General features: G+C 40.0%; 1 protein-coding gene and 1 long non-coding RNA gene across 7 annotated transcripts in view; both read left to right on the plus strand.

Moving 5' to 3' along the window:
• The window catches only part of AP2A2 (adaptor related protein complex 2 subunit alpha 2), a 104177-nt gene that overhangs the window by 52387 nt on the left and 27683 nt on the right, over positions 1–24107 (plus strand). For 4 of the 6 annotated variants that reach the window (XM_038405094.2, XM_038405092.2, XM_043517850.1 and 1 more), the window contains exons 3-13: positions 6384–6526; positions 7508–7701; positions 10272–10401; positions 10816–10917; positions 13112–13220; positions 13445–13595; positions 15987–16155; positions 17281–17418; positions 19237–19419; positions 21954–22051; positions 22252–22483. In XM_038405094.2, the coding sequence (XP_038261022.1) occupies positions 6384–6526; positions 7508–7701; positions 10272–10401; positions 10816–10917; positions 13112–13220; positions 13445–13595; positions 15987–16155; positions 17281–17418; positions 19237–19419; positions 21954–22051; positions 22252–22483 (1649 nt within the window). The remainder of the gene's footprint in view (positions 1–6383; positions 6527–7507; positions 7702–10271; positions 10402–10815; positions 10918–13111; positions 13221–13444; positions 13596–15986; positions 16156–17280; positions 17419–19236; positions 19420–21953; positions 22052–22251; positions 22484–24107) is intronic. The other 2 variants (XM_038405096.2, XM_038405093.2) reach the window with 1 other exon arrangement.
• Positions 15000–15144, plus strand: LOC122460867. Its single transcript, XR_006282446.1, has 2 exons — positions 15000–15035; positions 15066–15144. It is a non-coding gene; the product is annotated as an uncharacterized LOC122460867 (long non-coding RNA).

The following is a 24107-nucleotide window of genomic DNA, read 5'->3' on the forward strand; positions in this document are numbered from 1 at the left end:
ACTACCCCTGCCTTGAGTGCAGAACTATCACTCTCTTGCTCATTAAGTTTGGCAGAGACTAAAGACTGTAACAGACATCTGTCCTAGATTCATGTTGACACTGCGGTATCCATCTTACATTTTTTAAATCCAAGCTGCCATCTCTCCCAGTTCTTGCTCCTCTTCCATCTTTTCCCAACAATCTCGTCTCTCCCACTTGTTCTTTACTATTGCCTTCTGTTGTCTTTCTCCCACCCTTCGCTTTTTGCTTCCTTTGGTTGCTTACCCTGACCTGAAGGTGGTGCTGTTCCTTTTTCACTAAGTGACATGAATCTAGTGGATTTTCACTCCACTGCTGTTGCTGATAGTGCTATCTTTCTGCAGAATCAGCAGAGTTGTAAGCATGATTCATTGCTGAGAGAAGGAGAGATTTATTTGCTTTTTTCAGTCGCTTCTTTATAGATTGCCCCATCAGCAAAAGAAGATCCTGTCTGGCTGTACTGCTGTTGCTGTAGTGCTTCCCCAGCAAGAACAGCATAGTAAAATAGTCAGTTTTGTCAGTTGACCTGTGTTGCTGCTTCTGTATTACTCCTGTGGGAATACTGCGCCAAAACATTGAAAATTCTGCACATAGTAATTTAAAATTCTGCATATTTTATTTGTCAAAATAACACTATATAATCATGCCATTTTCAATTATTTTTGGTAATTTATTGAAAAATTAATGTCAGCAAGTATGTCTGTAACAATAAAAATAAGAACAGATTTCCCCAGGAATAGAGAGTTAAAGAAGCCGCTGTGTTATGCTTTTGTTGGGCACCTCAGTATGGGTGTGCCACATGTGCCAGCTGGGCACATCTTGGGGGGGAAAACTCTGCCCCTTTGATCTCAGACACCCGCACCTCCTACCCCTCAGAGCCCAGCTGTGGGGCACCCTCTTCCCTCCCCAGAGATCCAGAGGGAGAAACAGCCTGATGCTGGGTCCCAGGCTTATATGGAATTTTCTGCATGCCACCGCCTTCCCAGCAGGTCCTGAAGGAACTGCAGCTGCCCAGAACCCTCCAGCTCCCCCTTCTCTCCTCACCTCCTCCCCCACAGTGTCCTGTATTTGTGAGCTGGAGAGCTGGGCTCTGCTGGATCCAGCAGCCCCTAGTGGCAGCCAGCAGCTCTGCAGCATCAATTCTATGGGGGAAAATGAAATTTGGCACAGAATATTAATTCTGCATTGTGCAGTGGTGCAGAATCCCCCCATGAGTACTATATGCAGAAACACAGGCATGATTCATGTCTAATTTAAATTCTTGATTTAATTGTTCTGGCACTCGGGGTCTCTAGAAGTCAAGGCAATTTTATTTGCCTTAAAATAAAGATATTTTTAGATTATGTAAAGGGATTTTCTTCATGATGGCCATCTGGGTTTTTTTCCTGTCAGTTTGTCATATCTACACTTGTCTGATACAGGTTAGAAAACAGTTTCTTCCCATTTTTTTTCCACAAGTCTAGTGATATTTGGTATTTTTCTTCAAGCCCTAGCTCCAGGAATCCAAGTGATAACATGAAAATCTTCACTATAATTTAAAAATTTGTTAGCCTTCATGCTTGTAGAGAAACTTGAAAATTTGGATTCTCAAAACTGAAAAAACAAAAAGCAAATACCTCCCCCTTCCCATCCACCCCCCCATCTCCCCAATCTTATGACTCTTCGGAGCCTCACTCAGGTTTTTTTGGCAATATTGTAACCTGTTGGCATAATCTGCGATAAGCCAGGCACTCTGTCTGACACTTTGTGCAGTCACTGAGCTTGCTATGTCAACTGCAACATAATTTAATTTATGTAATAGCAGCGCTTAAAAATTTCGGAAATCTTCATAGAAGTGAATGCTGAAGTTCCTCAATATTTAGGCACCAAGTTAAATGGCCTGATTATCAATACGTGTCAGTGAGTTGTGGGTACTTGGCACCTCTGAAAATCAGGGTCACTTCTTTAACTACATAAACATGGATTTGTTAACCTAGCTGTAGATACCCAAGTTTGAAAACTGGCCTGTTGATTCAGGTGCTGTAGATTAAGCTGGTCACTTCTCAGCCGGTTAAAGACATGCCGTGAGTTGGGTTTTGTAGCTTTATTTTTGATAAGAGCAAATATGATTTTGGGATAATGTAACCTTTCATATAAGGCTTTATACCATACAGTCCTGTGCTGACTAATGCTGCCCATCAGAAAAATTGGTCATTGATTTGACAGATGTATCTGTTTCACTATGAGTGAGGCAAAAATAGCTGAAAAGTTTTTACAAGCTTCTGGGAAGAAGCTTCTCTGAAATTTTGTTACACAGACAGAACTCTAGGAAACTGTCTGATCATTAGACATTTCTTTGTAGGCTTGAATGGGGAAGGGAAGAGGCTGTTGGCCAAAAGGCACAATGTTCATGTTTCTCTACAAGAAAATAATTCCTATACTGTAACAGATCATCTGCTGGAAAGATTGCACTTGGTAGGAGGCTTATTCCTTCACCCACTTACTTCCCTCGTCTTTTTCGCATGAACAGAGAACAATAATACCCAAAGCCCAAAGGTCAAACAATTCGATGTTTATTGGGGTGAACTTCCAGCAAGCATGATTCTGGTTTCCTTCCTTAGTGTCCCCCTTACCTGCGTCCCTGTTCCCATTCCTGCCCTTAACAAAACATGATTCCACTCCCCCCCCATTCCCTGTTCCCATTTCTCTCCCCCCACCCACACACTTCCTGATTGACTGCAGACTACATAGTAAAACTTGAGTTCTGCTTAGCTATACCTTAACCAACATTTTCCTGAAATTTAACTAACCAATCCTAACATATTGTAACATGATTATTTAACCAGTTATATCCCACCACCTTAATTAGTTTACACCCAGCAAAATTAATTATACAGCAGACAGAAACAATCACAGAACCAGACAGAGATTATACAGACAAACAATGGGGAATTGGGGACTACAGTGATAGAACAACACAGAAATGAGGATTTCACATCCCAGCTATTGATAAGTGAGTTCTTGCCAGACAGGATGCTATTAAACTAAGTTTCCTTTTCCATCTTCTAGGCACTTCCCTTTCTCTGGAGGCGATAGGCATTATCAGGACAGGATTGTATTCCTAACAGCCCAATAGCAACTTATTTCAGTGTGACTAGTTTGGAATGTGAGGATGTGACCGGTCGCTTCCCAGCTTATGGCTGCCTCTGCTGCTTAGCCAAAGATCTTAGCCTAAACACAGGGCCTCAGACTGTCACAGTAAGAGAAGGCCCTTACACTGGCAGACCGTGATTTTGATTCTTTCTTTTATGCTTCTATAACTAGCTAAGTGATGAGAATACACCTAAATTCTTAGAGTATAGGCCTTTACAGACAGGCCTGAATATCTATTTCCGAACAGCACTTACAGCCAGATGGCTTTGGCTGTACTGTTCAGTACATAAGAATGACCATACTGTGTTAAACAGTCCATCTAGTCCATTATCCTGTCTTCTTACCACGGCTGGTGCCAGATGATTCAGAGGGAATGAACAGAACATCAGTCCCATTTTTCTGGTAGTTAGCGGTTTAGGGACACGCAGAGCATGGGGTTGTGTCCCTGACATCTTAGCCACTGATGGACCTATTAACCATCTTCTATGAACTTACCTAATTCTTCTTTGAACCCAGTTATACTTTGGGCCTTCACTACACCCCCTGGCAATAAGTTGCATGGGTTGACTATGTGTTGTGTGAAGAAGTAATTCCTTATGTCTGTTTTAAACCTGCTGCCTATTAATTTCATTTGGTGACCCCTAGTTCTTGTGTTGTGTGAAGGAGTAAATAAAACTTGTTCATTTCTCCATAACATTCATGATTTTATAGACCTCCATCATATTCTCCCCACCCCCTTTAGTCATCGCTTCACAACAATAAGATTTTAACAAAAACAATAAGGTTGGAAAATAATGCTGATGAACTTTCAGAAATACATATTTTAGAGTTCTGTACTACAATTATAAAAGGTAAGCTGTTTTAGAGCATGCCCTTTTGTTTAAAAAATAAAATGAAACCTCTTAACCTTGTAATCTAAACCATTTTGAAATTTGACTTTTATAAAGCTGACTGGATAGCAGACATTTAAGAGGAACTTAACCTTATCTTATGGCCTCTACACATGATAGTCAATGTAATGTTTCAGACTTAATAAAAAATCATAATCAAAATATTTTTTTGTCAAGACTCTTCCTCCACTTCCTGATGTGTGTATTAGCTGTTGTAGAATACTTAAATGCATTAATCCAGAGTATTGGGGTTTTACCATTTCCACGGATTGTGGGGCAAAACTGACATTTGTATATTCTAGGGCTGTCAAACGATTAAAAAGATTAATTTCCCGATTCTCAAAATAGAATACCATTTATTTAAATATTTTTGGGTGTTTTCTACATTTTCAAATATATTGATTTCAATTACAACACAATACAAAGTGTACAGTTCTTACTTTTTTATTTATTTTTTTGGTTAAGTATTTGCACTGTAAAGAAGAAATAGTAATTTTCAATTCACCTAATACAAGTACTGTAGTGTAATCTTTTATCATGAAAGTTGAACTTACAAAGGTAGAACTATGTACAAAAACATTGATTAAAAATAAAACAATGTAAAATTTTAGAGCCTGCAAGTCCACTCAGTCTACTTTTTGTTCAGCCAATCACTCAGACAAACAAGTTTATTCACATTTGCAGGAGATAATGCTGCCTGCTTCTTGTTTACAGTGTCATCTGAAAGTGAGAACAGGCATTGGCATGGCACTGTTATAGCCAGCATTGCAAGATATTTACGTGCCAAATGCACTAAAGATTCATATGTCCCTTTATGCTTCAACCACCATTCCAAAGGACATGCTTCCATACTGATGACGGATTCTGCTCAATAACAATCCAAAGCAGTGCAGACCGACGCATTTTCATTTTCATTATCTGAGTCAGATACCACAGTCAGAAGGTTGATTTTCTTTTTGGTGGTTCGGGTTCTGTAGTTTCTGCATTGGAGTGTTGCTCTTTTAAGATTTCTGAAAGCATGCTCTACACCTCGTCCCTCTGATTTTGGCACTTCTGATTCTTAAACCTTGGGTCAAGTGCTGTAGCTCTCTTTAGAAATCTTACATTGGTACCTTCTTTGTGTTTTGTCAAATCTGCCGTGAAAGTGTTCTTAAAATGAACAACGTGCTGGGTCATCTGAGACAACTATAACATGAAATGTATGGCAGAATATGGGTAAAACAGCAGGGAACATAAAATTCTCCCCCCAGGAGTTCAGTCACAAATTTAATTAATGCATTTTTTTTTTTAAGGAGCATCATCAGCATTGAAGCATGTCCTCTGAAATGGTGGCCAAAGCAAGAAGGGGCATACAAATGTTTAGCAGTTCCAATGCCGTAAATACCTTGCAATGCCGGTTACAAAAGTGCCAGGCAAATGCCTTTTCTCACTTTCTGGTGACACTGTAAATAAGAAGAGGGCAGCATTATCTCCTGTCAATGTAAACAAACTTGTTTGTCTTGGCTGAACAAGAAGTAGAACTGAGTGGACTTGTAGGCTCTGAAGTTTTGCATTGTTTTGGTTTTGAGTGCAGTTATGTAACAACAAAAAATCTACATTTGTAAGTTGCACTTTCGTGATAGAGATTTCATTACAGTATTTGTATGAGACGAATTGAAATACACTATTTTTCTTTTATCATTTTTACAATGCAAATATTTGTAATAAAAATAATGTACACTTTGATTTCAATTACAACACAGAATACAGTATATATGAAGATGTAGAAAAACATCCGAAATATTTTTTTTTATAAATTTCAATTGGTATTTTATTGTTTAACAGTATGATTTAATGATTAATTTTTTGGAGTTAATCACGTGAGTTAACTGTGATTAATAGACAGCCCTAGTATAGTCCATTACCGATGTTCTGGTGCCAGTGTTTTGTAGAGACATCTGATCAGTGTTTGCTTGCTTTGCAGCTTAGTTCAAAAATATTGTAAGCCACTTAGGGTTGTTTTAAATCTGAATGTATTAATAGATATTTACAGTCAGAAGTGTCCATCAGAATATCTAGTCAAGCTACACTATCTAGTCAGTAACTTTTTGTATTGTGTAATAAGCAGTGGATAGATTCTCCCATCTAATGGATCAAAAGAACCTTAAACATAAATAATGAAACCTGACAGGATAAAACTAGAACTCTTGAAACAACATTTAGCACACGCTGCAGTACTTGACTGCTATTGTGCAGTACTAGAATGCTAGTGTGGGGTCATACAGAGATATACAAATGTTGGCTTGTGCTGCATTTCAAAGAGTCTTGGTTTTCAAATATGCTTTTTCTTAATTGTTTACTAGGTGACAAGGCTCTGGATGGCTACAGTAAGAAAAAGTATGTCTGCAAGCTACTTTTCATCTTCCTCCTGGGGCATGATATTGACTTTGGCCACATGGAAGCTGTAAACCTACTGAGCTCTAACAGATACACAGAGAAACAAATTGTGAGTAATTTCTCAACCCTGAAGAAGGAAATGTCTATGAAATGTCTTACTGCCTAGTTGCCTATCCTGTCCTGCCTCACTATATAACTAGCTGCTTAAATAAATTGTGTGGCTTGTTTGTTTGTTTTTTTTCCCCCCCTTACCTTATTTCTGCATGGTCTTAGCATGGTTCTAGCTGGTATTGCGGAGTAACTTTTAGCTGTACAGATGAGTCCTTTACTTGTTTGGATAAGTAACTTTGAAGGATTTTGTTGCCTTTTTTACCCTCTAAAATAAATGTTACACTAACTGCACTAACTAGTCATGTTACATTTTTAATGTATCTTATGAAGACACACGCATTCCATTAGACAAGGTACTTTCTTTAAGTAGAACATTAGACATTTTATGGAATCCCACTCAGAGGAAAACCTATGTTTAGAGGGTAACTGAAAGGATACAGTCAAAGCTTAAAAAAAAAAAAATCAGATGCTTAGGACCTCTGTTAAACAGCACATTTGGGGGTGAGAAGTAGGGAGAGGGAATAAACCAGAATGAGTTTAGTTAACTGTCGGAATCTAGAAGGTATATTCTCCTTTTTAATGTCCTTAATAGGAGAACTAACATTTACTAGGTGCATGTGAAGTGATGGTTTGTGACAAGTACTGAGCAGAGCTCGGATCTTTTTGAGGAGCAAAATATATGATTTGGGTGGAATATACATGTGATGGGTTTTTTGGTGGGGTTTTTGTGTGTGTTTTTCCCTCTGAAGACATTAATGTTGTACTCTGCAACTCTGGACCTCTTTATTCTATTATTGGACTGAAATTCCAGGGACTTATTTACACAGAACTCTTGGGAGAGCTGTAAGGACAATATTGCTGGAGGGGAACTACATGAGTTCATAGAATACCTTACAATATTAGCAAAAGACAGAAAATTAGTTTTAGCAGGCTTGATTTATTAGAAATATTACTTTCTTATTCCTTTTCTGAACCACAGGGATATCTTTTCATCTCAGTGCTAGTGAACTCCAACAGTGAGCTGATCCGCTTGATAAACAATGCAATCAAGAATGACCTGGCCAGCCGCAACCCCACCTTCATGGGACTAGCTTTGCATTGTATAGCCAACGTGGGTAGCCGGGAGATGGCAGAAGCATTTGCTGGAGAAATTCCAAAAATACTTGTAGCTGGGTATGTATTGTGTTTGAATCAACTGCACAGCAATAGGTAGTACTAGTGGTTCTCAGCATGAAATTAGGGGTCGAAAGTTTAGGCACCTAAGTGACCTGACGTTCTCGAGGTGCCAATTGCCATCATTAAGAATTGAAGATAAGTGCTCAACACACCTGAAAACCAGGTTGCTTGCTTAAGTGACTAAACATAGATATAGAAACTTAACTTTTTGCACACAAATTAAAATATTTTGTCCTAATTACCTTGTGTCCTCTTCGGTTAATAACCCAAATTGCATTTTTGCAGATTCTAGTTCATTACCCACGTATCTATGAAGAATTTTTAAAAATTCTATCTACTTTTTGTCCCAGAAGTGTGATCCCAAATATTTTGCTTGGGAGAACAAAAGCTGTTCCCTTTTTCCTGTTCAGTTAAATCCTATTAAAATGGGCGGTGAATGAATCTGAAAACACCATACTTCAACTACAGATTTCCTTATTAGAAATGTACTCCACTGGAAACTCATTATTGCTGTCTATGATTTCCTTAGGAAGGTGAAAACTTTTCTTGCATCATATATTCCAGCTTCCTCCAAAATCCACATTTCCTTTCTAGATGTACATAGGGATAGGCAAGGTTTTATATCCACAGGAAATCATTTGAGTGGCTGTTTTCTTTTAAATTGCCACTAATCTTTTTTTCCCTGTTTTTGCCCAGCAAGTCTGTGGCCAAAACATAAGTTTTGCAACTATTATCTGACTGGAGTTCACCCAATAACTGTGTAATAAGAAATTATGATCATAGGACTAGACCTATGTCCATGAGGATTCTCAGGACTTAAAAGAAATGAAAACCTCCAGGTAGTAATTCAGTTCAGTTCTGCTTTCTTTATTAGTATTAAGTACTCTTAATTTGTATGGATCCTTCTCGTACATTTTTTTTGAAATACTAACTAGATTTTTGGTTGCCTCATTCACCTCTCATCATTGTAATAGAAAAATAATTGAATGTATTGCATACTAAAAAGATAATTGACTTTACCCAGATAGTGCCAGATGTACTTGCTTGTGCAAGATTAACTCTGGCTTTGTTCATTCTGTGCACTGAATACACCAAGGATCCTGTGGAAAAAGTTGCATATGATCATATAACTAGAAATTGCATCACAATGCACATGCAACCTTAATTGTGCACATGCAATTTTAAATCTGTTTTTCTAACTTAAAAACCATTCTTCCAAAGATTCTTTGTATGCAACTTCCTCAGTGTTTTTTTATTATTATTTATTTCTACCTATTTTAATTGTGTGCAGCTAACAATCCCCTGTCATGTATCTTCATCAGGGGATTCACCAGCCTTTCATAGGCGGTCCTTGAGCTTCTGTCTCATGTGTTGGTACCCAAAGGAGGATGGGACACTGAGTCATTTACTGGATCTGAAGGGAGCAGGCTCTGCAAGGCTCTCTTCTTCCCTTTCCTTTCCCTGGTTACTTCCACACAAGCTCTGGCATTTTCCAGTTCTCCTAGTACAGTGTTGTGGTGATACTGTTGCTGTGGCAACACCAACATGGGCCTGGCTTGTTAGAATAATCATAGTCAGTTACTTTGACTTTTCTGATGTACACAAGCAAGAGAAGCTAAATAAATGGTGATTGAACATTGCAGAGCTCAGCCAAGCCTGAACAGAATTTCATGAGACAAGCAAAACCCTCAGGGTTTTGTCCTTGCTGAATTTCAAAAGTTACTCAGATTTTCGTGTTAAATCTAAATTTAGGATTCGCTACCAGCTCCCCGTAAGAGAAAGGGCTGCATTTAATTTTGTCTTGCATCATGTGGCTGAAAGGAATAACTTTAGTTCCATAATGTGTTATCAAGCAGGATACCACTACAGAAATCAAGTAATGCCCTAGAAATTTAAATCTATTAGCTTGTTTCATAAAGATTGTGAGTTATTCTTAATAGACAAGGCAAATTAATTATATGAAGTTTGATGGTGCTCTTCAGACAGCATCTTTTGGTATCTCTTCTCTGGGAAATAAAGGTCATACAATATTTGTAAACCATTTTTCAACTGCAAACATCTACCTTGAGATCCTGGTTTCACTCTCATCCCGTCTCTAATTTCAAATGTATTCTGACTGAAGATCAATGGTATTGCTTTACCTTCGACTTACCACATCTCTAACACTAGTGTACTTCTAGCTGTAGAGTGAAGAAAAATCTCCTGTGTACTGTTGCTTTAGAAGACAAGGGAGTATTGTCTCACTATTGCTTTTATGTTGCCAAATAGTGTTTAGCAAAGGATATAGAAGTTAAACTAGGTAGTTACACTAGTGTAACTAGCCAAATTTTTAAACCACTTATCAAAGTACTTAATAACAAATTTAAAGTAGTTGAAAGTAATTTAAATAATTAACTTGGGGATCTAATACTTTTAATAAAAACAAAAACAAAATCCTTGTGCTGGTTTCCATTCTTGTTTACTTCTGGATAATAGTGTTTAGTGGCCTGTGAAAAGCATGACCAGATACTGGTCCATTGTGTAGTACCAAGACTCTTTATTTGGGCTGAAAAGGTGTTATTTTGCAGAGACACCATGGATAGCGTGAAGCAGAGTGCTGCCTTGTGCTTGCTGCGTTTGTATAGAACTTCTCCTGACTTTGTTCCCATGGGAGATTGGACGTCCAGGGTGGTGCATCTTCTCAATGACCAGCATTTGGTAAGCTTATCATAGCATTATTTCTTCTGGGATGCCAAACATAAATAGTAATCATTTCAGCTTTTGGCCAAAAGAGAGGGTTACCAATTCTGGGGCCGTGTAGTGGAGTAAGGGTGGATAAGAGGGAGTATCCAATAAGTCTCACTACCTTTCCTTTTCCTACTTGGAAAAAAATTGATAAAAGCCAGTTAGCTTATTTTTAAGGTATCACTTACAACTGTGGATTAATGTAAACTGGATTTTGACTTTTAGGCTTAATAGTATAGTATAATCTTCCTTAGTGTAAACTTAAGGATAGATTTGGGTGTCTGGTACATAACAAATGTCTGTCTTTCATTTGATGCTTTTAAACAATTGCACATGTTAAATATTTGATATTTGAACAAAAACATTAGTAATTTTGTTTTCTTCCAGGGTGTGGTTACTGCTGCTACCAGTCTTATCACTACTTTGGCACAGAAGAACCCAGAAGAGTTTAAAACCTCAGTATCTTTGGCTGTCTCTAGGCTAAGCAGAGTAAGTCTCATTAAACAACCATAGAGAAATGTAACCAGGGGCTGTTTTAACTTTCTTGATCACTCACTTGGACTGAGTTAACAGACTTGGGTTACAGCTTACTCTGAAATAAACTTGCTGTATTGCATCTGCAAGTGATTTCAGTCTCTGTTGAATAGTAATGTTTGCAAAGTACTTGTATAGCCCTTCTTACGTTAATATTTTATTGATCTGTTGCTGATGAACTGAACATCCATAAACATTTCCTCTTGTCGCTTATGTCCTTAAAGATGAAGAAATCCATGGTGCATAATTTAACTGTAAGCAGTGACATATTTTATTTTACTATTTACTACAAATTATTTCCCCTTCATGTCCAGCCAACTTCACATAAGGAAACCATTCTATTACAGCATGTGGAGACGCATTAGACTTTTGAGCTGGTTAAGGACCCACTCCTCTAAAAGAATTGCCAGGAATTCTGTCTCGCATAAGTGGCAGATTTCAGATCTCGATTTGTGCTAGTCTTTCAATGGACTTCCCAATATTGCTGGCTAACTTATTTACTGATTTTTCCGGTTTGTTGTCTTCTCAAATGTTAATACCTGTCTCCAACATATAAACTCAAACCTCTAGAAAGAAACACTACAAGTATGCTTACATGGTCTGCAGGTCAGCCTAGGAGATGAGCTAAGTGGCTAATTCACCTCCAATCACAAGTGGGAGATCAGACTCACTCAAAAATGGAATGTTGCACCAGATAATTGATTGTTTGGTGTTTTGGATTATGGCTACCATGGACCTGTTTGTGATATGCAACAGTTCACAAATGTCAGGTCTTCTGTTCTAGAGAGATTTATCATCCCAGGCTCTCTTTTGGTTGCTTTTCTAACTTGGTGGTCAAGGACTCAGTATATACAAACCCACCTATTCTGTGTTTATTCCTGAGGGTCTTACACAAGATCAGGTAGTACTGTGCCAAGATTATATTAATAGTACCAGTGTAGCAGATACGATTTTGGTTCACTGAGCTACACAATCTGTCTGCCACCTAAGATCATTGCCACTGATTCCAGATCTCATGTTGCCAAACAAAAGGTCAATTTTGCACCAGATCTGAATTCCCTCTGTCTCCCAGCCTTGCTGTCAGATGGCGAATGAACCTAGAGAAATCTTGTTCTACATAGGTTCAAAATATTTTGATAAACAGTAGAAAAGATTCTGCAGTACAAACTTTTTTGGGAAAATGGATGAGATGTCGTAACTCCACAAGGCACTTTTGTATCTGATATTTAGGGTTTCTGATTTTGGGTTTTAATTGCTGAACACTGATAAAACACCACTAATGCAAAAAAAATGAAATGGGTATTTATCTAATAAGCACCAGAAAAATACAAGGAATGATTATTTGTATCTAAGGTTTTGTTTACACAGAGCAGTAATGTGGACTTCTAAAGTGGCTAATGTGTTGTGCATTCATTAGTCTGTGTAGACCCTGCTGGTGTGCACTAAAGGTTACCTAGTACATTTTAACATAATTCTGTTTTAAGTAGTACTACATTAAAGTAGACTAGGGAACATTTCAACGATTACTCTATATGCAAAGAGAACCCTGAAAAACCTGAATTTTGAATAACTAAAAAAACCTCAAAATTGCCAAAAATTACTCTCCCAAAATGAAATTAACAAATCCTGAAAAAGAGAGACGCTACTAATTCTTTGCAATATCAATCTGAAGCATATGAATCCATCAAGGGTTCACTTTGCCACTATCTGTACCATCTGCTGGTCAATGGGTGCGTGATTTTTTTTTTTTTTCCTCACTCATCTGTTTGTTTTTGAACAAACACGTTTCAGTCTTTATTAAATTAGGCTTCTTTAGTCCTATAAAACTAAATATAAGACATTTCAAATTGGCCGTTATTGATTACTGATATTGGTACAACTGATATTTTTCAGTGTCTTCTTTAGATATATTGATTTTTGAATTACTTATTGTATTACTTGCACATTAATCCTTATTAGGTGATGTGTTCAGCCTACTAAAAATGAAACTTTTATACTTTACCTTTATATACTATTAAAAATGTGTTGTGTCTAAATGTAAGTTCATTTACACATTGTATTGGTACTTAAAAAGAACAGTGAACATTTTCATAATGTCAGATCTTATGAACTTCTGTCATTCAGATGCTGATTATTTGTGTATTTACAGATTGTGACATCTGCATCAACCGATCTCCAGGATTATACTTATTATTTTGTCCCTGCTCCTTGGTTGTCTGTAAAGCTTTTGAGGTTGTTACAGTGCTATCCACCTCCAGGTAATGGGGTAAAGAATCGTGTTAGTTGCCAATACTGTTCCATGCAACGTAGGGAGTCTTCCAATTCCACCCTTGTGTTCATAGAGTTCTTCTGTAAACTTAGTGCTGACACCAACAATTTTCTTCTCAATTGGGGAATAATTCATTTTGCTCAACACTACTGATTAAATACCCATCCTTACTGTATGATGAAGTTGTCCAACAGTTTGTCTTGTTTCCTCCAGAAGATGCTGCAGTGCGAGGTCGTCTCACAGAATGTCTGGAAACTATTCTTAACAAAGCTCAGGAGCCCCCAAAATCTAAGAAAGTGCAACACTCAAATGCAAAGAATGCTGTGCTATTTGAGGCAATAAGCTTAATTATACACCATGACAGGTGAGTCTACTACTTGTAGTGTAGTGCTTAAGGCTACCATGCTTGATGTTGTCCTTAACATTAATTTACCTTCTAATAAAATTGTTTCATTTTCTATTACCGTGTCCTAAAAATTACTACCTGTAACCTGCTATTTTATGATGACTATCTCCGTTTAGATTTTAAAGAGTACAGTTGAACCCTGGTCATTTGAAAGAATGTACACAAAGGACACATGAAATATATAAAATCATATTCATTGAGCAAGTATAGCTTTCTCCTCATGTAAATGTATACCTGTAGGGTTATCTTGTAAACTTGAAAAAATAAAAAATTATTTTTGCAGTCCACTCAAGTCTATTATCAAACTGTGCTTAAGCTGACTGCACACAGATATTGCATGCTCACTTGTTTGAGAACAGTTTTGACTTCAAAATGGGTCATCATTTTAGCTTTTGCTGCTTGTTCGCCTTGGAATAATGCATAACCATAACTCTACTGAAAAACACTATTCAGTTTGTACACGCTGAGTCCATATTATCCATAGTGGAAGCGAAGTCTTGTGTTCACCTTTTTTAGCTGTCTTTGCTGCTGCAAAAATGCTAAAATGCCAAACAACTACAGCAGGTCTACTATTTCTGAGTCCTAGTATAGATGAAAATCCATTCTGACACTTAATTGCATGAATATCTATATGGAGTCTTGACTGTTTATACCAGAGGTGGGCAAACTACAGCCCATGGGCCACATCCGGCCCATGGGACCATCCTGCCCGGCCTCTGAGTTCCTGGCCGGGGAGGCGAGTCCCAAACCTCATGATCTTTAGGGTTCACTGAAAACTTAATCCTCCTTGCCATTTTCACGGGAAAGCTGGGGGGAAGTGGGAGGAAGGATGTTAATTGTAGGGGTGGAGAACTGTTTAAGTGGGAAGCAGATTTGTGGTAGGTTATCTCCCCCACTGTCTGCCCCTCCCTGCAGCGCCGCCGCCACCGCACAGGCAGTGCTCTGGCCCGCCGCTCCTACTGGGCAGTGTTGGGAGCACGGCTGCGAGCTCCTGGTGCTGGTGAGGGGGTTGGGTAAGGGAGCCGAGGGTCCTGGGGGGCAGTCAGGGAGTGTGGGGCATTTGGATGGGGCGGAGGTTTTGGGGGGGCGGTCAAGGGATGGGGAAAAGGGAGGGTTGGGAGTGGGAGTCCCGGGGGGCCTGTCGGGGGCAGGGGTGTGGATGAGGTCGGGAGGGCAGTCAGGGGACAGGGAGCAGGGGCGTTGGATAAGGGGGTGGGATCCTGGGGGGTAGTTAGGGGTGGGGGGGTCCCAGGAGGGGGCGGTCAGGGGACAAGGAGAAGAGGGTGGTTGGATAGGGGATGGGAGTCCTCGGGGCGCTCTTGGGGCGGGGGTGTGGATAGGAGTTGGAGCACTCAGGGAGCAGGGGGGTTGGATGGGTTGGGGATTCTGAGGGGGGCAGTCGGGGTGAGATGTGGGAGGGGTGGATAGGGGGCAGGGGCCAGGCTGTTTGGGGAGGCACAGCCTCCTCTACCCAGCTCTCCATACAGTTGCGCAACCCCGTTGTGGCCTCTGGCCAAAATGTTTTGCCCACCCCTCGTTTATGCTATACTATACTTTAATTTCTTCAGTAAATTTCAGGTACTTAAATTGTACTTAATTTAAAAACTGAATAACTGCTTGGGGGCCAACAAGGCTTCAGACAATCTGGGTTGGGCTGCATCTTGGATAAACTTCTTTATCTGGCAATAAAACTACATTGGCTTCTGCTTCAATACCAAGATATATCAGGGTTATGCTTTTATGGTAGCCTGAGCAGCCCTGTGTAGCCTCCTGGGATCCTGAGTTCCATATTTACTCACCATCACAATAAAATACAGGTTTGATATTTTTTTAATGTGGAAACTGCACAGGATGTGTCCATGAAGGAGGAAAACTGTTTTTAGTCATCTGGTAACGAATGGGAGGAGGAGTGTATCTGTGAAAACCCTGCATTCATCTGCATAATGCAGGGAATTACATGCCTTAATTGGGGGCAGCTGGATATATTTTGATTGGAACAATACTTGGGGGGTATGGAATGGTGCACCAGAGAATTGATTGTTTTGGTGTTTGAGAAATAGCCCCTGAGTTGGTGGATCTGGGCCCTGTTTGTAGTCTTAACCCACTTCTGTAATCTAGAGAGAGGCTATGAATGTTTACAATATCTGAAAACTTAATTATTTCTGCAGTTCATAGATGTGCACTTACCATCTCCATAGGGACACTTGAGTAGTTTGTTTGATTCTTATCCCTTTATCATTCCAATTCTGATGCACACTGCTCTTGTGGAGTAATTACCTAGCTTTCTTATAATATTTTTCTAATTTGTTGCTTTTTACCCTCTGTCACTTTCTCTCCTGTTCTGTGCAGTGAGCCAAACCTGCTAGTCCGTGCCTGTAACCAACTAGGTCAGTTCTTGCAGCACCGGGAAACTAATCTGCGTTATCTAGCACTGGAAAGCATGTGCACGCTTGCCAGCTCTGAATTTTCCCATGAAGCCGTGAAAACTCATATAGAAACAGTTATCAATGCATTGAAGGTAAATATCAAGGTTTAAGAATTCTGCCATATGTTCTGCATCAGTTTTGAATCTGTTGCCCTTGTGCTAAGCTCATCAGTGCTCTTACTTCTCAGGGTAGTCACGAGTTTTTTCTTTCTTTAGCCACACTATAATAACATTCAAATGTCAGGAGACAAGACTTGAAAAGGAAGGAAGCAGTAGTCTGTAACGTACATTCTTGCAGGTTTTTATCGGTGGACGGATGTTTGTGCCTCAAACCCCATTACTCTAGCCTCAATTGCAATTCAGACATCCACTGAGTAAAAACCTGCTAATGAATTCAACACAAGGGCAACAGATTCAAAACACAGTACAGAATTGGTTTTATCAGATATCTTGATTTTCATCAGTGTTCTGTCCACTAGCACCTCTGAATTGTATTAATTATTTTCTTCTAGATTCATAAGGTGGGCTACATGCCCCAGTTTGTCACAGCAAGTACCCTTAATGCAGTTAACTGCAGCTTCCATTAATGCTGAATAAGTCTGATTTCAAACCTCCAGATAGCTAGTTAATTTCCCTTTGTTCTGACAGCTTGACAATCTTAGTAATGCTCATTCATGTCCCATAAGGTGGCAAATGCTTAGTTCTATACAAAAAGGTAATAGGCCATGAGGATTAAATGGATCAGTACTATCTCTGCATTACTTGGTAGGGTTTGATATGTCATTTTATACTAAGTGCCTTTCCCGTCCTTCAGGTACTTCTACAAGTTTTAAAATATACAGTAGAAAAACAAAGTGCACTAACTATGAAATAACTTTTACACAATAACTCTTGCCCAAAATAAATGTAGACCTCAGCTAATCCCTTCCCTTGATGGAGGTGGGAATGAAGCAAGCAGCTTGTATTACTGGAAATACAGTGCACTCCTAGGTTCTTGGTTGCAGAATGAACTTGCATAGTACTTCTGTGTAGGAATAGCACAGATAACTGTGGCAATTGTTACAATCAATCCTTAACAGTAATTCAGTGTTCAATATGGAAGCTGCATCTCTTCAGTAAATTGCAAATGGGAGCTGAAATAATTTTGGATTCTCTTGCCTGTCACATGATTTTCCATAGAACTTCTACTTTGAGTGAACATTATGGCTTTTCTTACAGACCGAAAGGGATGTGAGTGTAAGACAAAGAGCAGTAGACCTCCTGTATGCCATGTGTGACCGAAGCAATGCCCAGCAGATTGTGGCCGAAATGCTAAATTACTTGGAGACTGCTGATTATTCCATTAGAGAAGAAATTGTGAGTTACTTGTGCCCCCTTTGCCAATCTTAATTAGCCAGTGTTGGAAAATGCAGTATACTGTTGGATGTTGTGTAATCGCTCTCTAGTAAAGATATTTTCAAGGTAGCAAAAACTAAAAATGAGATCTGAAAGGTGGTTGTAGTCTAATAATTCAGCTTTTTATTGCCAGAATTATGTGTTTTGTCCTCGGGAGGAGTGTGATATTAAAAATGAAACTTTGTTCTCAAATTCTGGATGGCGCAGAACTGCGTACTATACTGTCAAATTTCCTTCACTGGCCTCAAGATTTTGTATTTTTTAGATTAGTGTTAAATTGTGTGATGTACAGCAGAACTCTAGTTTTGATTTAATCACACTACGTTTTTAAACAAAGTGCTAATTTGTATAGTATGTCTGTATGTAATACTCTAATTGTTCCAAAACATAGAATTGTCTTTCAATCCAGAGTACTTCCTAGAAATCAATACTTTATATGAGGTGAGAGTTAAAGTGGAGGGGAAGTACTCAGGTATATTTTCTTAGCACCCTAAACGTGCTGGGAAGATTTGAGTGAAGGTTAGTAATTGAAATATCTATTCTTGGGTACTTGATGTAGTACTAAGTATTGGCCTCCAGAACCAACTCACAGCTATAACCCTTTAAGGCAGAGGTGGGCGAACTATGGGCCACATTTGGCGCGCGGGACTGTTCTGCCCGGCCCCTGAGCTCCTGGCTGGGGAGGCTAGACCTCGGCCCTTCCCCTGCAGTCATGCCGCTGGGCAGCGTGGCTACTAGACATGCCGCTCTGAGCGGCATGGTAAGGGAGCTGGGCCTGGGGGGCTTGGATAAGGGGCGGGGTCCTGGGGGGCAGTCAGGGGATGGGGAACGGGGGAGTTGGATAAGTGTGGAAATCCTGGGGGCCTGTTAGGGTGTGGATAGGGGTCGGGGCAGTCAGGGAGTGGGGAGGCTGGATGGGGGTGAGAGTCCCAGAGGGGCTTGTCAGGGGCCGGGGGGGTCCCGAGAGGGGGCGGTCAGGGGACAAGGAGCAGTGGGGGTTGGATGGGTCGGGGGGGTGCGAGGGGGGGGCAGTCAAGGGGCGGGAAGTGGGAGGGGTCAGATAGGGGGCGGGGCCCGGCTGTTTAGGGAGGCACAGCCTTCCCTACCCGGTCCTCCATACAGTTTTGCAACCCCGATGTGACCCTCGGGCCAAAAAGTGTGCCCACCCCTGCTTTAAGGCTTTACCCAGGATATGAGCGTGTTTTATATGCTGGTAATCTGGGAATATTTTTTTCCTCTGTATAACTGCAACAAATTGAGTTATCTGATCAAGAATCTTTAATTGGCTGGTTTAAATAGATCAAAATCTCACTCGTTCTGTCCTATTCTGTCGGCAACCTGGATTAATTTATTAATTATACAGCTCAAGGATACCATAGTCTGCTTTAACTTGTTTACTCTTCTCTCAAGAAATGCTGTTAGATATCTCATCAAGCTGCTGTGTGTATAATAAATGCGCTCTGATTTTCAGATACATAGGTCTTAAATGGTTCAAATCTTATTAACTATATTTTTCTACATTGTTTGGCCTGCCTTTACTAATGGCCCAAGAGTATATTCAGGCAAAACTGACACTAACATCAATAAGGATTTTATTTGAGCAAGGATTTCTGGAATCCTTTCATTAGATACTGTTTTCTACATTCTTCCTCAACTCAACGCTTATTTTAGTGAACAGCATTTTACAGTAACTTCTTGGATTGGATCATGCCTTTTTGCTAAGGATACCCATTCACTGTAGATTTCTTTAGGTTTACTTCAGTTTCTTGTTTTGCTCAGGTGCTGAAGGTTGCAATTCTAGCTGAGAAGTATGCAGTGGATTATACCTGGTATGTGGATACAATCTTGAATTTGATTCGTATTGCCGGAGACTACGTCAGTGAAGAGGTGTGGTACAGAGTTATTCAGATTGTGATTAACAGGGATGATGTGCAAGGATATGCAGCAAAGACGGTCTTTGAGGTAAGAATGACAGTTTTTACACTTCCAAGATGGAAAGACCCTATGCTTCTGTATGGAAGTGCAAACTACACACACTATTATCTAATTAAAAACCCTATTCTCATTAGCCATTCTCATGATATGTTGATGGCAATTAAATAGCAGTCCTTGAAAAAGAAGAATAACTTCAGTCACGCACTGCTGAAGCTTTGTGTCTTGAATCAGTGAAAGGTCTTGCCAGAGACCAAAGTCAGTAGGAAACCTCTATTTCTGATTTGGTTTTCATAGGTAATGCCACAAGACCTGGAGGATTTGTTACTTCGAAAGCTTCTATTTTCAAACACCTTTCTGGTGATATTGATAGTCCATGCTCTTTAATCAAAGTACATAGTACTTCTGAAGGTATTTTATAAAGGTATTTATCTAGTAAAAGTGAGACTTTAGCAAATTTAATACAAGCAGTGGATTTCCTCCATTATATTAGATAGTATCGACTTCTTATCCCTTTTTTACATACAGTCAGATCACACATACAGAAATGTAACCTTGAATTGCTTTTTTGGTTTTCAGAAATGTTGTGTTCATTGTTGTACCTCACCTATTCCTTTCTATGATAGTGGAGTAAGGGACACAGCATTAGGATGCTGCCTGCTTGGAAGCAAGGAGACAGTCATGAACTTGCACCCCAGATTATATATGCCGCAGTTAAATGTCTCACAGCTTGCTTTTCCTCCTTAGCTTTTTATGATGGTGTCCCCTGAATAGATATGTGGAGAGAGTTGGCAACGGGCTTTGTTGCAAGGATAGGTTCCTGGGTTAGTGGTTCTGTTGTGTGGTGTGTGGTTGCTGGTGAGTATTTGCTTCAGGTTGGGGGGCTGTCTGTAAGCAAGGACTGGCCTGTCTCCCAAGATCTGTGAGAGTTGATGGGTTGTCCTTCAGGATAGGTTGTAGATCCTTGATGATGCGTTGGAGAGGTTTTAGTTGGGGGCTGAAGGTGATGGCTAGTGGCGTTCTGTTATTTTCTTGGTTGAGCCTGTCCTGTAGTAGGTGACTTCTGGGTACTCTTCTGGCTCTGTCAGTCTGTTTCTTCACTTCAGCAGGTGGGTATTGTAGTTGTAAGAATGCATGATAGAGATCTTGTAGGTGTTTGTCTCTGTCTGAAGGGTTGGAGCAAATGTGGTTATATCGTAGAGCTTGGCTGTAGACAATGGATCATGTGGTGTGATCTGGATGAAAGCTAGAGGCATGTAGGTAAGAATAGCGGTCAGTAGGTTTCCAATATAGGGTGGTGTTTATGTGACCATCGCTTATTAGCACCATAGTGTCCAGGAGTGGATGTCTTGTGTGGACTGGTCCAGGCTGAGGTTGATGATGGGATGGAAATACTGAAGCAAATACTCACCAGGAACCTCACAACAGAACCACTAACCCAGGAACCTATCCTTGCAACAAAGCCCGTTGCCAACTGTGCCCACATATGTATTCAGGGGACACCATCATAGGGCCTAATCACATCAGCCACACTATCAGAGGCTCATTCACCTGCGCATCTACCAATGTGATATGTGCCAGCAATGCCCCTCTGCCATGTACATTGGTCAAACTGGACAGTCTCTACGTAAAAGAATAAATAGACACAAATCAGACATCAAGAATTATAACATTCAAAAACCAGTTGGAGGACACTTCAGTCTCTTTGGTCACTCGATTACAGACCTAAAAGTAGCAATTCTTCAACAAAAAAAAACTTCAAAAACAGACTCCAACGAGAGACTGCTGAATTGGAATTAATTTGCAAACTGGATACAATTAACTTAGGCTTGAATAGTGACTGGGAGTTGATGGGTCATTACACAAAGTAAAACTATTTCCCCATGTTTATTTACCCCCCTCCCCCCCACTGTTCCTCAGACATTCTTGTCAACTGCTAGAAATGGCCCATCTTGATTATCGCTACAAAAGGTTTCCCCTCCTCCCCCCCGCTGGTAATGGCTCACCTTAAGTGATCACTCTCGTTAGTGCGTATAACAACACCCATTGTTTCATGTTTTCTATGTATATAAATCTCCCCACTGTATCTTTCACTTCATCGGATGCATTTAGTGGGAGCTGTAGCTCACGAAAGCTTATGCTCAAATAAATTTGTTAGTCTCTAAGGTGCCACAAGTACTCCTTTTCTTTTTGTGAATACAGACTAACACGGCTGCTACTCTGAAACCTATTATTATTGTAGGATAGGAGAACAGGAAACTAACAATTACCAGTCCATAACTTTCCCTTGCCCTGTTGCTTCTATTTCTTGTGTTTGTACTGCTTACATATGCATATTCCACTTTGTACTCATAGGAGATAATGTGACCTGCAGCTCTTTGCAAACCTGTGCAAATGCTTTGTGGTTCATGCTTGAGGACTGTTTTTTTCTAAAAGTTGTAGAATAATGTAGCATCACTACAATGATATTGTCTAGAGTAGAATAATAGTCTTTCTTTTGGTTATGTCATTGATTCTTGATTAATTTCTTTGTCCAGTGGTTTTGACTGAGTGGTCTTTTACAGGCCCTTCAGGCACCAGCATGCCATGAAAACCTGGTAAAAGTAGGTGGTTACATCCTGGGAGAATTTGGAAATCTAATAGCTGGTGACCCAAGATCCAGGTGCGAACACATTCTTCTAAAACAGACCACTTAAAATACTATAATTGTTTATCATGGAATCTTAATGCATCTATTTACAATGAATTCTCCTGTCTCTCTCAAATATTACGGTCACATACAGTTGAATGTTGAACTGTTATTAAATAAAGCATATGTATTATGATATCAGGAAAACTAAACTGTATTTTTTTCCCCTTAAGTCCTCTGATTCAATTCAACTTGCTGCACTCCAAGTTTCATCTGTGTAGCGTCCCTACTCGTGCGCTGCTTCTGTCTACCTACATCAAGTTTGTGAACCTATTTCCAGAAATCAAAACTACCATTCAAGATGTACTGCGCAGTGACAGTCAGCTGAAGAATGCTGATGTTGAGCTACAGCAGAGAGCCGTTGAATACCTGAGGCTCAGTACCATTGCTAGTACTGATATCTTGGTAGGTACATAGAGTTAAATATGGAAAAGTCTTTGCAAGTGGGTGACTTCTGTTTGGGCAGGATTGCACTTAAATGTTATAGTGGATGTTGTTCAGTAAATGGACTGCCCAGAACTTTGTTAAAATGAAGTTAGGGTTGCCCAGTACTGTCTTATGCCATTCCAGACGATCGAGTTCTGCTACATTCCAAATTTCTGAAAATCAAAAAATGAACAGAAATGGTATAATGCAAATATAAATTTCTGAAATAGAATAGAGTTAAGATGCATGCCACCCCGACAACCCAGCTTTAACTCTGCTCCTTGGATCTGGCAGTAGTTGTTGGAATGGCCCACTAAGAGTGGAGCTATAGTAGGTAGACTTGAAGGGGCTATGGGAAAGTGTTGTTGTGTTACATTCCACTGATATGAATTGCAGCATTTATCTGTATGTACTCCAGAAGCGTTCATTGTTTGGTGTAGCTGTTTTGAATGGTGGGAGGGATTAGTTGGAGCAGGTTGACAGAGCTGCAATGGCAAGATGGAGAGCTTCATGTGTACCTTGAGTTAAATATGACTCTTCTAAGATTTGAGCTCTTTAGGTTGTCACTAATGATGCACAGAAGTCTTGTCATGGGGATTGTCAGCAGTCTGGTGACATAAAGTCTCCAGGACTAAGTGAGATGTAAGTGAAGGCAAAGTCTGTGGTGTAATCCTCAAAGGTGAGGGAGTGGTAACAGTTAGCAATTCTGGGTTGATTTGTGGGTAGTGACCTCTCTGTATGAGTGTAGGTAGCTCTTGTTTTGCTATGATTGATCTAAACCAAAGTTTTGCCTCAGTAAAGAGAAGGTTTAAACTTTGTCTTAGAGTGATTATGATCTGTTCCCAGACTGTTGGGTAACATCTCTAAGGGTATAGTGGTGGTATGTGTTATGGCATATTGAGACATTACTCAGAGTTAATGTTGGTTTGCAGGAGTGGTGTATACCTTAACTGTGTGTGTTTCTTAATTTTTAGAGGTTTTAGTGTAGCTGAACTTGATGTCCTAGAATGGCTTGAGGCAGCGCCAGGCAACCTTAATGTTGCATCAAAGATTTTAGACAGATAACTGAAGAAGAAGGGGGGGGGGGAAGGAATTTGTTTCTGCTCTGTCAACGTTTTTGAGCTCCTAAAGAGCAACAGTTAGAGGTGTGGAATTTCACTGAAGGATCATAGTAAAAATATTTCAGAAACTCAATTCTTCATCAAAGCCCTAGACATTGCACTGGGTTTAAAAATCAGTGTTTGGATAATTCCTTACATTAAGGGGTGGTCTAAACTGAGAAGTTACAACAGCATAGCTACCTCTCTCAGGGGTGTGAAAAACCCACATCCTGAAAGATGCAGTTAAGCCAGCCTAACCCCTGGTGTGGACAGTCCTAGGTCAATGGAAGAATTCTTTTGTCTACTATCTACTGCCTCTTGGGGAGGTAGATTACCTGGAGAAGAGGTTCTGAAACTGGGGGCATGGAATGTATTCTTTGGGGGTATGGGGTGAGAAACCACTCAGTCTTCAGAGAGGGGGTGACGAGAGTGAACCCCTGCCATTGCTGTAGTAAGTGTCTACCCTGGAGCACTACAGTGGCACAGTTATGCCACTGTAGCAT

Source organism: Dermochelys coriacea, chromosome 6 (assembly GCF_009764565.3).
Source record: "Dermochelys coriacea isolate rDerCor1 chromosome 6, rDerCor1.pri.v4, whole genome shotgun sequence".
Taxonomy (NCBI): Eukaryota; Metazoa; Chordata; order Testudines; family Dermochelyidae; genus Dermochelys; species Dermochelys coriacea.